Source organism: Molossus molossus, unplaced genomic scaffold (genome assembly GCF_014108415.1).
Source record: "Molossus molossus isolate mMolMol1 unplaced genomic scaffold, mMolMol1.p scaffold_m16_p_9, whole genome shotgun sequence".
Taxonomy (NCBI): Eukaryota; Metazoa; Chordata; class Mammalia; order Chiroptera; family Molossidae; genus Molossus; species Molossus molossus.
The window spans coordinates 57,805,732-57,820,883 of NW_023425403.1; the positions used below are offsets into that span (position 1 = coordinate 57,805,732).

Genomic DNA, 15,152 nt, shown 5'->3' on the forward strand with positions numbered 1-15,152 from the left:
TCAAATAGAGTGGGAGGGAGAAAGCGAGGACAAGAGAGAGAGAAAAACATCTATGTGAGAGAGACATATCTATTGGTTGCCACCCACATGACCCCAACTGGGCCAAGGACAAACTGCAACCGAGGTACATGACCTTATCGGGAACCGAACCCGGGACTCCCCGGTCTGTAGGCCAATGCTCTAACCACTGAGCCAATTTGTCCAGGGCCACACACTACCTTTTTCTCAAGAAAAATAAAGGTCATTTAAGCGACACTTTGTAGACCTTAAGGGACTATGATTATGTACTGATTGTGAAAACAAAATGCAGATGCAAAAGAGTCCATTGCCCATGTGGTTCTGTAGTTCAAACAAATAAAGCGAAGGGGAAACAACAAAACCTCTGCGTGAGCAGGAGTAGTGATGCTGAAATGATCCGTGCCGTCATGACGACGGGCTGTCACACCCACTGGCAGACTATGAAGACAGCAATTGTCCTAAAGCTCTAGACCAGCGATGGGGGTGTGCCCTCCTGGACACCCACATTCCAGACTCATCAGGGGGCTTTCCTTGCAAGAAGCCACACCTCTGCCTGCCGCCGCCACACTCACAGGTGTCACCAACCTGCTGTCACCAACCAGGTTTTCTTCCTTCTCTCCTCACTCACTGTGAGCGTTCCGACATCTGTAATTTAAACCACCCAAGTAGTTCACATCTGCAAAAAAAAAAAAAAAGCATCACAAGGTACTTGATTTCTTTCAATTTTACAATCAAGTTGCACGTTCTTTCTTCTTTATTCATAAGAATTCCTATAGGAAGATCATAGTAACATTTTTGAAGCAGCTGAATTTGATCTATCAGAAAATATACACATGGTTTAATTGACCTCATATTGTATTTACATGTGATGAAGAAATTGCTCGATTCTTGCTTGTGTGGCCTAAGGAGGTAAAGTCTCAGCTGGTTAGAGGCATCTAACAGGTGGGCATAGATCCCTTTAGAGAAGGTAGGTCCCATCGAGGAAGAAAGTCACAAGGACTGTTTCAGAAAAGCAAATATGAAACCACCCGTGGATTGTTATATTTTAAACTTAGAAATCAATGTATTTTTGTTAATGTTCTGTTTGAATCAAAGCATTAAAAAAAAAATGCCTTTCCTCCTAATTTTCCGAGTTTTTCATCAAACTCTCAGGTGATCATTGGCATGCTGGTACTTCGGTTTGCAGGGCTGTGTGAAGCGGCCAGATTTCTGTCCTGAAGTAGTAAATGGGCCGGGGTTGTGTGAGCTCGAAGTATGCCCAGTCACTGTTTGTTTTATTTCAGCATGCAGACATTGGATATTGGAATATTGGACATCTTTGGTTTTGAAGAATTTCAAAAGAATGAATTTGAACAAGTAAGTGTTGCGTTTTTGTTTTTTTTTAATTTTATAAGCTTTAATGTTTTTCCCTCTAATTAGTTAGCTGTTTTTAATTCAATAGAGACTACTTGCATAATTACTTTCAAATACAGAATTAAAAGAAGTACTTTGCCATCCTGTTTTAAAATTAATGCCCTTGCTTTGTTGACAGTGTAGCGTTTTTATGTGGTCTTGTAAACAACTGGCAAACTCGTTTTCCTGCGACAGAGGCTCTTGTTTTGAAAGGCAGTGCTTGATGAAGAGCCGAGTTGGGCTGATTCTGTTTCAGCTGCGGCAGGGAGACAGACGGAGGGCATCTGTACGTGAAATCAGGGCGAAGAGCTTCAGAAGCCTTGGCCACAAATCAGAATGGAAATACTCTCCTATGCTAAATGCTGTTATTTGTAGGTTCATCTTTACGTGACATGCATACGTACGGCAACGGGAAACTCATAGAAATAGATTGAAGAGGCATTGATTATTTTTAATCTACTTACAATTTAGGGCACCTTGAAAGGCCCAAAAGTCTTACCTATCTTAGTAGTACTAGATGAATAATCAAATTAGGTGTATCCAAAAATTAAGTGTTCAAGAAGAAAGTAGAAATAGAATTTGCCTTACCAGGCAGAGAAGGAGAAATAAACCTGTAAAATTACATAGGTGAAAAGGTAGAAACCTAAACTGCACATGAAGAATGACCACTCCACAGTGTAGGAAGAACTGTTAACAATGACATCACTTGTTCAGCTATACTTTAAACTGGAGGATGTGTGGTAAAGGGCACTGGATAAGGAATTAAACAGAATGAGTTGGAAACCCAGTTCTGAGACTTTTACTAGCAGGGGTGTCTTGGCCAAGTGAAGAGTCTGAAATGAGCTTTGATTCTCTATTCTGTAAAATCAGGATTATAATAGATGTACACAGTTGTGAGATTAAACAAGGTTACTATTCTGGAGATTCTGGTGTTTTCTAGTTCAGTCTACCTGTTCAAATATTGGATAGCTTCTCTTACTGTTATAAATGGGAACACCTTAGAAACTTTTAAAATCTGTGTTTTGTTTTGTTTTGTTTTTCTAAAAAGGTGATACAGCATCCTGTGAGTCCATCCTAAATCATGCTGATTTACTTAATCCAGGGCTAATCATCATGAATCATATTTTTTAGAAAAGATTCCAAAAAGTCTAGTATGAAATAAGATCAAAGAGACTTTAGATACTTTCTTCTTTTCATACTTGTGTATCCATGGAATCAAAGAAAAAGGAGGGCTTCATGGTCTTATTTATTGATTGCTTATTACAAGAAAATAGTGATGAATGTAAGGGAGAGAGCAGTTAAGAGCGTGACCAGTAGCATGCACGCCAACATGTGCAGGTCTGCAGGCTCTCTGTGATGTGTTCCTCAGTGAGGTACCTGAAAGGTAACTGGCAGCCGTATTGATTCCTTGTATTTTTACACGCACGCTCTCATGTCTGTAATGAGACTCACTGGATGCTCCATCATCTGGTAAGGAACATGCAGAAATCACGGGTGATTTCTACTAGGGGCCATGCTCTCAAAACTTGCTTCACACCCAACACAGTCCTCTATCAAGTCTGTGCTGACAACTGATATGTTATTTATGTTATTTTCTTATGAAAAGTTTTTATTTTGCTACAGCTATGTCTATTCCTTGTTATTCTTTCTTTCTGCTAAATATTTTAATAATATATGTTACAATATATTCACAGTCTGAGGTTTTTATGTAACAAGGAATGGCATTTTTTCCTAATCCTGAGAATAAATCTCTATGAGAAATCAAAAGCTACTTTTTGACATTTATGGATAAAATTGTGAGACCAATTCTTAGACAGACTAATCTTTTTTGAAAAAGATCTATTTGCCTTTTTCTTAGCAGGTTTGCTTGGGGACTGTGCACAATAGTAATTAAGAAGCCATCTAGATGAATAAAACTATTTTTTTGTGATGAATCCAAATCAATTTTACAGTGAACTTAGCAAATTTCTAAATTTGCATAGCAACATTTTAAAGGCCATTGATTTGAATGATACATTCTAGACTCGAGTTGCTAATAGAACGTGAACTTTCTCATTTTTTATTCTATTGGAAATTTTCAAAGAATTTTTAAACAAACCAATATGATATTCAGACTCAAACCCAGAATAATATTATTGCCTTTATAAGTATCTATTTTATTCAGTTTTCAGCATTTTGACCCATCTATTAGCTGTTCATCAGAATGTCAACTCCTACAGGGTTGAAGTATTTAGTGTAGCAAATTCAAGACAAAAAGTAGAAAGGAGAAATAAAAATATTTCTACTTCCAGATATTATATTTTTAGAAAACTGAAAAGAATAAATGAAAACATTCCTTCAATGAGAGAACTTGATAAAGTCACAAATTGTAAAATCAGTATGTAAAACAATGACTTTTATATATATTTTAAAACAGCTTTTGGAGGACGGAATGGAAAAGAAGAAAACATTGTTAAAAGTAAATAAATAGCCTAAGTGCAGGAATTTGTATAATATTCCAGAAAGTCATAATTACACTTAAATAAATGGAAAGACATACAGCAATTTTAGACATTTTTAGACAGAGAGGCTTAATATTATAAAGTTGCTGATGCTCTTGAAGTTACTTTATAAATATGACTCGATGCAGTCCCACTACAAATAAATGAAGAATGAATGATAGAAGCAGAGCAACTCAATTTCGCAGCTCCTGATAAGTAATGAATCTAGGCAATGAGTGTCAGTCATTGCTAACATTACCAAAAGAGAGACAACAAACACATGATGTGTCTCAAGTGTTCTTGCCAAAAAAGAAAGAAAAGAGGGAGAGAGGGAGGGAGGTAAAGGGAGGACAGGGCAGAGGAGAGGAGAGCGAGGGAGGAAGGAAAGGAAAAAACCTGAATATAATGAAAAATTGCGAGCTAACTACTAGTTAATAGGAACAAAGGATAGAGGAGGGTGACCTATAGATTAAAAGAGATGTACGGGATACATAAGTCAATTAAGTGTTTGGACATTGTATGGATCCTGATTTGTCTAAGTATAAAAATTATGAGTTAGTGAATGTAACGTGATCTCTAGATATTTGAAAAATTAAGACGTTATGTTGATAGAAATTGTGTGTGATAAAGGTAATATTGTTCTTAATATATGTTCTTATATCATACAGAATTATACCAAAACATTTGCCAGTTAAATGATACAATGTCTGAGAATTACTTCGAATGAAACTAGTTTTCAGAGTAATGGGTAAATGGATAAAGCGAAATTGGCATGATTTGGTAATTGTTGATAATTGTTGGAGTGGTTGATGGAGGTTCATTGTATTATTCTCTTCTCTGCTTAATGTGTTTAAAATTCTCCATAATATACTATTTAAAATAAATATAAATGATCTTCCCCAAATGAGGGAGGAGAGAAGAAAGGCTCTACAATAATAGGAAATTCAAAAAAGGCAAAATAAACTATAAAATCTTAAAACTCAAACAGATCAAGAGATACTGTCCCTAACCAACACCCTGCCCCTGCCATTTTATAGATAATGAGCCAAAACTGGGAATAATTGATTTGTTGAGAAAATAACATAAAATAGTCTCATAAAGCACAAGGAATTCCAAAAAGTTGGACATTCACAGTACACTTAGCACAGTAAAGGCTCTGAAAAGTCCTGCAGAGAAGCTCATTAGCTTAGTTCAGTGTTTCTCCAACAGACTTCTGCTTTATTCGTTTCTAGACATCAATTATTGACATCTTACACAATTAGTGTTTTGCTGAACATATTTGAAAAATACTGAATATCTTCAAACAATCCTCCTCTTCTATCATATATATAGATATATGACATACATAGTGTATATGTACAGCAATTAATGGGCAAATCAGTTGATGGACTGTGTATGCTCTGTTCCATCATCTATCGCAGTGCGTCCAACCATGTCTGCATTTCAGAATCACCTGGAAAGCTTTTAACATATATCAAGGCCTGGACCCTACTTTGATTTAATTGGTTTGGGGTCAGGCCCGGACATCAAGCTTTTTCAAAAAGCCACCAGTTAATTCCAGTGTGCAGTAAGATTGCAAATTACTGTCTAACGCCTGGGGCTCTGCCTAACTGGAATCAACTTTAATTAATCTCCTACTTTAATTCCGTGATGTATATGTCATGCTCCATTATATTTTTGCTTCAGATATATTTCACTGACTAATAAAGGGAGAACAGTTGGTAAAAATTTACTCAAGAAATTAAGTTTGTCATTAATACAAATGATAGGCCATCTGGATAAGCAATAATGTTCTGTTACTAAAACGTGTTTTCAAAGAGTGCGTAATTTTTATTATTAAACCCGTTAGCAACAGCACTTTATGTACAAAGTGCATGCTAATTAAGCAGTGCTTCTTAATTGTTCATGCTCATCTATGAATCCTCACCTTTCACCCACATTCAAGTCTACTCTGAGTAATACCTGAAAATATAAGGAAACCCAAACACTATTATGATGGATAGAGTTGAAAAGTAAAAATTATGATTGTTTTTGCATTGAAGGTCATGATATTCTCAATTATTGATGCAGATTTATGCTTCTAGGTACATAAACTAATTTGTCTATAAAAAAATCTACGCCTATATATTTCTCTGATTGTGTTTAACTTGAACACACACCCACATATGGGCATTCAACACAGTTCAGTGAAAATAAATCAGGAATAAGCAGGTTCTTGCCATGAGTTTGGTTACTATTTGGATGGTGGGATACATTTTCCCAGTTTTCAACTTGGTATCTGACATAGGATGATATGTTTGTATTGGTCCCCTAGCTATACTTACTGGCAGTTTTTAAATTCACATTATAGTACTTCTTTTATATTCTAACTTTGGTTCAAACAGTGAGTGCTTTCAACAATTTAGAATAGAGAAAGGCACACTTTTGGGTTAAAAAAAATTAATGTACACATTACTTCAGAGTGAGTTTGAAAACATGCTCTTCTGAACTGCATGTGCCCCCTGTAGCACTCCGCATCGCTCTCCATGAGAAACACAAATACACAGTTCCCTTCAGAAAGCACCACTGTAATTAAAGCTACAAGTCAAAAATCGCTCCACAGGCTACTCAGTTTTACACAGCAAGCTGGAATTTTCTCTAGGGGGTTTTAATAAATTCCTTTTTTTCCTCTTTCAGAATAAAAAGAACATGATGTACAATAAAAGGTTCAGATATATTGTAAGGATCATCCCATGTCACAAAGTAACATCCGATGCTGCAGCTTAAACATTATGAAAGCTCACTAGAGAAAATTGTGGATTTTAAGAATCATTTTGACCTGGAGAATAGCAACTTGAGTTGCCCTAATCCAAAGCACAGGTTAAAGCCCTTTTCTGTGGGCAGGAAAAGTGGGTAGATTGCTTTAGATCTTCCTGGGGGGAAAAAAGGAAAAAGAATCCTGACACCGTGACTCCTTCCAGCTCCCCTAATGTCCTGGCTTTGTCCATGTTTCACACTTGGTGTCATTTGACTAAAATAGTGGATCGATTCCACAAAGCCAACATTCAGTTAAATAAAATATTCATAAGTGAAAATAATTAAATGTCTTCTTCTTTTTATTATAAAAATGCTCAAGTCAATCAAAACACTACATCCAGGTATGCACACAGAAACGGTCAGCTGTAAGACAATCAAGAGCAAGGAGATTCTCACCAACAGTGCACAAGGGTCCTCTCTTCTCCACACCCTCGCCAGCACTGGTTGTTTAGTGATTTGGTGATGGCAGCCATTGTGACAGGGGTGAGGTGATAGCTTCTTTTGGTTTTAATTTGTGTTTCTCCGATTAGTGACCTTGAGCATCTTTTCATATGTCTATGGGCCATCTGTATGTCCTCTTCTGGAAGTGTCTATTCAAGTCCTTTGCCCATTTTTTATTTGAGCTGTTTGCTTTTTTTTTTTTTTTTTTTGGTGTTAACTTTTATAAGAGCTTTATGAAATACAGATATTAACCCCTGTGGAAAGCAGTATGGCGTTACCTCAAAAAGTTAAAAATGGAACTGCCTTATGACTCACTGATTACAGTTCTGGGAATTTATCCGAAGAAACCCAAAACTCATAATTCAAAAGAATATATGTACCCCCTGTGTTCATTGCAGTGTTATTTACAATAGCCGAGATTTGAAAGCAGCCCAAGTGTCCACCAGTAGATGCATGGATAAAAAAGCTGTGATACATTTACACAATAGAATACCACTCAACTATAAAAGAAGGAAATCATATCCTCTGCAACAGCATGGATGGACCTGGCGAACATTATGCTAAATATAATAAGCCAGTCAGAGAAAGACAAGTACCATATGATTTCATGAATATGTGGAATCTAATGAACAAAATAAGCTAATAAACAACATAGAAATCAACTCATAGATACAGAGAGCAGACTGACAGCTTTCAGAGGGGAAGTAGGTTGGGGGGAAAAGGTGAGGGGATTAAAAAAAAATGACCCAAAACTCATAGACACAAACAACGGTATGATGATTACCAGAGGAGAAGCAGGGTGAGGGGAGATAGATGAGGATAAAGAGGAGATAAATGGTGATGGAAGGACACTGAACTTGGGGTGCTGAACACACAATACAATATACGGGTGATGTATTATAGAATTGTACACCTAAAACGTGTATAATTTTATTAACCATTGTCACCTCAATGAATTCAATAAAAAGAGCGAGATAATTTATTTAGGATGTCATCAAAAGTAATTTTTATAGTTACAGAGCCGCAGTCTATTCTGAATGCAAAATAATAAAAGAATTTTATGAAATGTTTGAGGCATCCACATCTATCCAAATATTTTCAATTAGAGAGTCTCAAAGTGAGGAGAGAGATGAGTGTCCTATAATTTAGATATTTCTTGTACAATAGAGAATCAGTCACTGATGTTCTTGTTTTGGAATCCTTTAGTAGATTTCTTTTATTGTTTCATGAAGTAACATATATCACCTTACTTTTCATGGCTTCAGTATTTATTTCTGGAACCATCTGTTTCCTAAAATATATTTAGGCACACCTTTCATAACCACTTTTAAATTAAACCAACAAGATATAGGATCTGTGTTATTGTAAATGATTAAATGTACTTTTTAAAATCAAAAGTTAAAATACAATTGTGTATATCATATAATCAAAGAGAATATTTTCCAAAGGATCCATTCCATAATGGAGTCCTTTATTTTCTGTATATTTGTTTGTACACTTTTATTACATTATTACATACTGGAAACATTAATTATCTGTAAATATTTCACCCCACATTTTAATAATTTTTATTAATTTTAGCAACAAAAATACTTCAGCATTAAAGAGGCTTAACACATTATTAGATTGGGAGAACACTTCAAAATATTATTTTTTAAGCAAAGTGAAGTAATTTTTAAATTTTTCATTTTTTTATAAAAACAATTTTCAGAACTTTCTGTTTTTAACTTTTTTAATAAAATGAGAGCAAAATTAAATGCTTTTCTTTCATAATGGGGTTACTACTGTGGACAGATGCTACACAATTTTATAGAATCATGGACATAAACAGTTTTTGATCTACTGGTATCACTTAGTTTTGATGGAACAATACAAGATGATGAATGTGCTAAACTTTATCAGTTACAAGGAAATAAATATATTTCATATGATATTTAAATACCATATTCCATCCCTCCCTTTGCTAACTATAATGTACAGAATTTGTTAGTCAGTATTCATATTCAATTGTTTTTGCCTTAACAGCCAAGCATGTAAAGTTAAATTTTCTATATGGTATGTTCTCATCTGAAGTGATTGTAGTTCTAATATTTTTATTTTCAGAGAATCAGTAGAAGCACACGTTTAAGAAGCACTTAGTTTTAAATACAAAGAGCTTCCAGACTTGCCTGCAACTCATGCAGTCTAGTTGCCGAGGGGCAGGGAGGAAACATGCTGTAACCACTGGCGAAATCAGTTAGAAGGGACAAAATTCCAGTAATTCCAGACACCAAGGCTGGAGACTTGGAGGACGCAGATGATGCAGAGTGGTCCTAAGTTTAAGAAAATTCTCTCAAAAAATTTTATTTTTTAGGTTTTAAAATGACTTCTAAGACAGAACCAATGTGGCATGGCTCCTATTTTACATTTAACTTAGATTTTATTTTTAATAGAACGCAATAGGAAAGCTTATTTGATCTACAGACATTCATTTATCACCAAACTTACAGAAACCATTTTTTTTACTGTGAAGCAGAAATGAATAAATGTATACACAGGAAACAAGAACAGTAGTCCTGGGCCATCATCTTCTGACCTGGAGCTAAGAATTATTTTTGTTGCTCTTTGGGTGTCAAGATATGCTACATAGGTCTTATTTTCAATATAGTTATCATTTAAATTTTTATTTAGCATATTTCTACTTTATAGATTATTCTCCAATGATTATATTAATAATGACATATTGATGTGTCTTCATCATTAAACTATATTGAGTAGATTACGTCCTAAGAGCCTCTGATTTCTGTTCTCCATCTGTAGCCCAGGTAGCCCTGTGCCTACGTCCTGCCATTCTCCAATCACTCCATTTCAGCTTTCTGTACCTACTCAGAAAATCCTGGCCCTGGCAAGAAATAAAGACTTGAACTTCACAGCACACCATCCCTGTCTGGGGACAGACTCCTGTCTTCTGACCAGTGCCCTTCATGCTAATGTGTTTGTTTCTTCCCCGAAAAATTCCAACTGTGACTTCTCCATGTCCCTAGAGACCCATAAACTCCCACCCTCCCCAATAGCTGGATCTGTGAAAACATGGCTCTTTTTTTCTGTGTACGTGTTATTCTTAATTCATCAGTAGCCACACCCTTGTGCACAGGCACAGGTGCCATATGGAGCATTAAAGCATTTCTGGTGTTTGTCATTTGAGGTGACTTGGCTCACTGATGGGAAGCTGGAGCATCAGGGATATTCTTACATGTCCTAGAGAGAAGCCATGAGCTCCCAGGTGATGGACAACAATGTCTAGGAGGAGCTTCTACTTAATAGGTGTTATGAAGACACCAGACTTGGAGAAGCCTTTGGGTACATGGAAAAGAAGACCCCCAGGGTGGTCTTTCTTTTCTCTGGTGACCATTCCAGTCTTGTGTGATTTACAAAAGCTTTGGCATTTTCTTTATAAGTGCAGCACATTTCACATTAAATGTAATCATAGATACTGTTCTCTTTGCAAAGATCTGATTTCCTTTTTTTAAATGTTTTATCCTTTATTTTGATTTATATAAACCATTCACCTTTAATTATTTTCAATGAGTTACTGAATTGTAAATATTTCTAAGTGATTTTAAAATTTTACCTAGTATAACAGTGGCTAGGGTGCAGATGGAGTAACATGATGTGAGACTGAATGAGTTCATTAAAGAAATGGGTGCAGATGGAGAAGAAACAAAGCTCAAGTACTGAGCCCTGGAACAGCAGATGGGGTCAGAGGAGACAGGAGGAGTGGTCAGTGAGGTAGGAGGCCAAGATAGTGATGTCCTGGAAGATGGATGAGACAGCGCTTTACACAAGTAGAGGGATGACTGTCACAGGGAAGGCAAGGAAAATGAACACTGAGAATTGAACATTGGATTGAGAATTGCACATATCACTAGTGACTTCCACAAAAGCAATTTTGGTGGTACCATGGGGGCAAAATTCTATTAGAGTGGTTTCAATATTGGGGAGGAGAGGAATTTGAGATAATAGGAAAAGACAACCCTTTTGAAGTTTTTTGTTATAAAAGAAAGCAGAAAAGTAGGAGAGTAGCCTAGAAGGAAGTAAGACTATTCTGATTTGATTTGGGTTATTTTATTTTTTAAAAATATTTTCAGATGATTTTTATAATGAAGAAATTAAAACTTTAAGATGAAATAATACCATATTTATTTCCTGATGGAAATAGAGAAAAAACAGCTGGAGGAATGTTAAATTTTTCAGGTTAAGGACATAGTTTTTGCAATAGAATGCTTAGGCCGATGATTCTTTCTGAAAGAAACCCATGTTCTCTTGCCCATGCTATCTTGCAACAGAAAGGAGGAGGCAAGAAATGTTTCTCCTTTCTCAGGGATTTCACGGTCAACCCAGATTTTATCTTCACTTGTTGACTAGAGACCAAATATTTTCTTTTGGAAATATATTTTAAATCTGAAAATATATTTAAATCCTCAAATGTATTTTAGACTCCATATTTTTAAGTTAATGCTGTAATTATACTTGTTTTTAACATACTTTAAATTGAATAGTCTGATCATGTGAAGTCAACAATATCAAGTGAAACTCCTTACTTTGGCTTCTCAACAATACTGTAATGCTTAATCTTAACAGACTAATTGGTGTTGAAGGTTCTTGAGTCAATGTTTCACCAATCTGAAACTGTCATAGAAAGAGTGGATCTGCATGGCCATATTATCTTGTGAATTGTTTTCTTTTTTCCCCACAATAGCTTTGTGTCAACATGACCAATGAGAAGATGCACCACTATATCAATGAAGTGCTTTTTCTACAAGAGCAAACAGAATGTGTACAAGAGGGAGTTACCATGGAAACAGCTTATTCTCCTGGTAACCAGACTGGAGTTTTGGATTTTTTTTTCCAGGTATTCATATAATATAATTAGTGATTTTACAGAATACATGGATTTAATTACACTGGAGAGAAATTATTTTCTTTCAAGGGCCTTATTTTTGAGATATCTTTCTATGTGAGACTCTGCTATGTATTTATAATCTGTCAAAGTCAACTGAGGAGCACAAGCTACCTTTTTCTGAAGGGGCATTTGAAGGATTACAATTCATTGAAAGGGCAAGATATATTAAATCATTGTGTTATAAAAATATTCAGCAATTATTATATTGCTAAAATTTCTTTTGGCATAGTTACAAATACCCAATGAACAAAATTAATATTTTATGAAATAATATCTAAGACTAACAAGAGCATAAAATAAATTCAACAGAATCTTTCTGATTTATCTTCCAAGTTTCTAAATTTAAATATGAAAAAACTGGCAGAAAAATATATATGCATACATACAATTTTAGAATATCTGCAGGTGTTTATACCTCTCTTTGTTTCTACTTTACAATGCAAGAATCTTTGCATCAATCTTTCCATTATAGAAATAAAAATCTATCCGATGCACAGCAATCCCTAGCTACTAATATAGGAAGACATTATGTAGATTTACCCACATATCTCTGAAACACGTGAACATTGTTTAAAACTGATAACATTCCACTATTGAAGAGTATAGTATTTAATTTTCTACCCTTCATTATAAATTATTTTATGCATTTTCTGAATACTGTAAAATACTCTTGTTCTGCTACCAACTTGTCAGCATCTTTTAAATTATGTAAGAAGCCCTCTTCCTCCAGAAAGCCCTCCACCATCATCACATATAGTGCATAATTTATATGAGATTTTAAAAATATCTTCAAACTGTCAGCTATATATATTTAGCTGTATAGGGAAAGCTTCAGGTACCACCACCCTCATCCTCATTTGCTGCTATATCCTTGACTGCTATACAGTGGTCAGCAGAATGCTACTTCTTCTATCTCTTTGGCTGTCATCCCTGAGGTTTCGTCTTTGGAATGATCATTTAAATAGTAGGACCCATATCAGTATGAGTTGGAAGTGAGAGTAGATATTTCTGAATGCTGCTTTTCTTCGATATCCATAAAAATGGAGTGAGAAGGCCTACCAAGTATAGGGTGAAATACGTAAGTCTGTGTGCCAGGCAGGCATAGACCCTACAATACAAAACAAGCTCATTGTTTTCTTTCTAGCAACTCCCATTCACTGCTCACAAGCATTTTAATTTGTGCATAGGCCATATTTATATTGTATTTATGTTTCAATGGACAACATTTGTCTTATGTCCCTGAGTGGAAGGGTCGATCCAGATTCTTACCAGATTCTCCAAGTGTCCGATGTAGCCTGTCATACTCTCAGTGTTGCTGCTTTTGGTTGCTATGCTGATAACATCTCACATACAGTAGAACAATTCAATCTCTCCTAAGCCTTCACCTCTGAGGTGAAGGTCATAAATCACTCTTTATGACTGACTCCTCCATGTTCTGTATTCTTCAGACACTCCAGCAAGTTGAGCAAGTACGTTTGATTATTGCCATTCTTTCATGGTTTTCCGCAAACGTTCAGAAAAGGTAACACCTGCAAACTTGAAAATGTTTGGAGACAATATAAATATGATGCTTTAAAAACATATCTTGTTGGTAACCAACCAATTCATCCTTGCAAAATGTCATCTTGCTTTAGGATCAGAGTGGTTTAGGTCCTTTGGAATCAATCGCTTCCCCTTGAACTAATTAGGGCCTTGTCTTGGGTTTACTTAAACAGCCACTGGAGGCTTTATCCAATGAACAAATATTCTCACCCCCAGCAGGGGGTCTGTCACTGCCCCTGAAATAGGGACAAACTTTCACACCATCTTTAAATAGCCCAGTTATCCTGCCATGCCTGTCGGTACGAGCTTGTGTGTGTGCGCGCGGGGCTGTGGCAGCATATGAAGTACCCTGACGCCAGGCTCAAATCCATAGATCCAGGAACCGCTTCTGGTATCATGACATCACCATTTTGCTTACTCTTCAGCAAAGAGGTTGCTATAAGTTGAAATAAAATTTTTTTGTTTTTTGTTAATCCTCACCCGAGCATACTTTCCATTGATTTTTAGATAGAGTGGAATGGAAGGAGGGAGAGAGAGAGAGAAACATCGATGTGAAGCAGACACATTGATTGGTTCCCTCCTGCACGACCACCACCAGGGCCAGGGATCAAACCTGCAACCCAGGCACATGCCCTTAACCTGGAATCAAACCCGCTACCCTTCAGTCCTCGGGCCAGTGCGCTAGCCTCTGAGCCAAACCAGTCAGGGCAAAATAAAGAATTTTTTATTTTCAAAACATCCAGACAGGCCTGGTCTTTAACAAACTTCTTACACTGACTGTTTTTTTTTAAGGCCTCTCCCCATCCATTTGTATATCTATATCTTTAAAATCATTTTTTTCACCTCTGGGCTTTTCGTGGGGACTCTTTATGGGGTCCCTGGCCTCACTGAGTGTCTTGTGATAGATCATGCAGAGCTGCCTGCTAGGATAACACTCCTGGTAGTGAACTTTCTTTTCCAAATTGCCTCATTGAAAAGCATTTTTGTGGTGGTAAGCTATGTCTCTCCAGGTGTTCTAGATAATTTGCGAAGGTGGGTGAACTTGCTTTTCACAGTCATTTCCAATTCCTTCACAGTGCCATTTTCCACCTCATTAGTTCTCCTGTCCTTTCCTCCTGGGGAGGCTGTCAGCTGCTCATTCTAGAGATGGTCCTCCCAGCTGCCAGGTGTGTGCCTCCACCAGGTGGAGGTCCTTCCCATGTCTGGCATTTTCAACCTTTGATCCCTGCGGGTGGCACCAGAATGATCTCAACTTTTGCAGCCCTCAGACAGTCTTTGGATTTTCTTTAGTGTGAGCAGGAGACTCTGAAAGGCATGAAACAACTAAAATATTTATGACACAAAGAAATGACTTTCTGTTGTCCAAATAAATGACATCATGAAAGAACGGAGGTGGTATGGTTTGGTTACCTCAAGTCAAGATTTAAACTGAAATTGCTATGGGGGGTCAATATAGATTGCTTCACTTTCTGTGGATAAATATTTTGTATGGTGTTCATATTTCGAAAAGCACACTGAATCAGTGTGAAGAATTATAATAT

General features: G+C 36.4%; 1 protein-coding gene across 1 annotated transcript in view; it reads left to right on the forward strand.

The window, feature by feature from the left end:
- Positions 1-15,152, forward strand: part of MYO16 (myosin XVI) — a 422,200-nt gene that overhangs the window by 229,716 nt on the left and 177,332 nt on the right. Inside the window, exons 20-21 of the mRNA XM_036250228.1 lie at positions 1,302-1,374; positions 11,866-12,018. Of these exons, the coding sequence (XP_036106121.1) occupies positions 1,302-1,374; positions 11,866-12,018 (226 nt within the window). The remainder of the gene's footprint in view (positions 1-1,301; positions 1,375-11,865; positions 12,019-15,152) is intronic.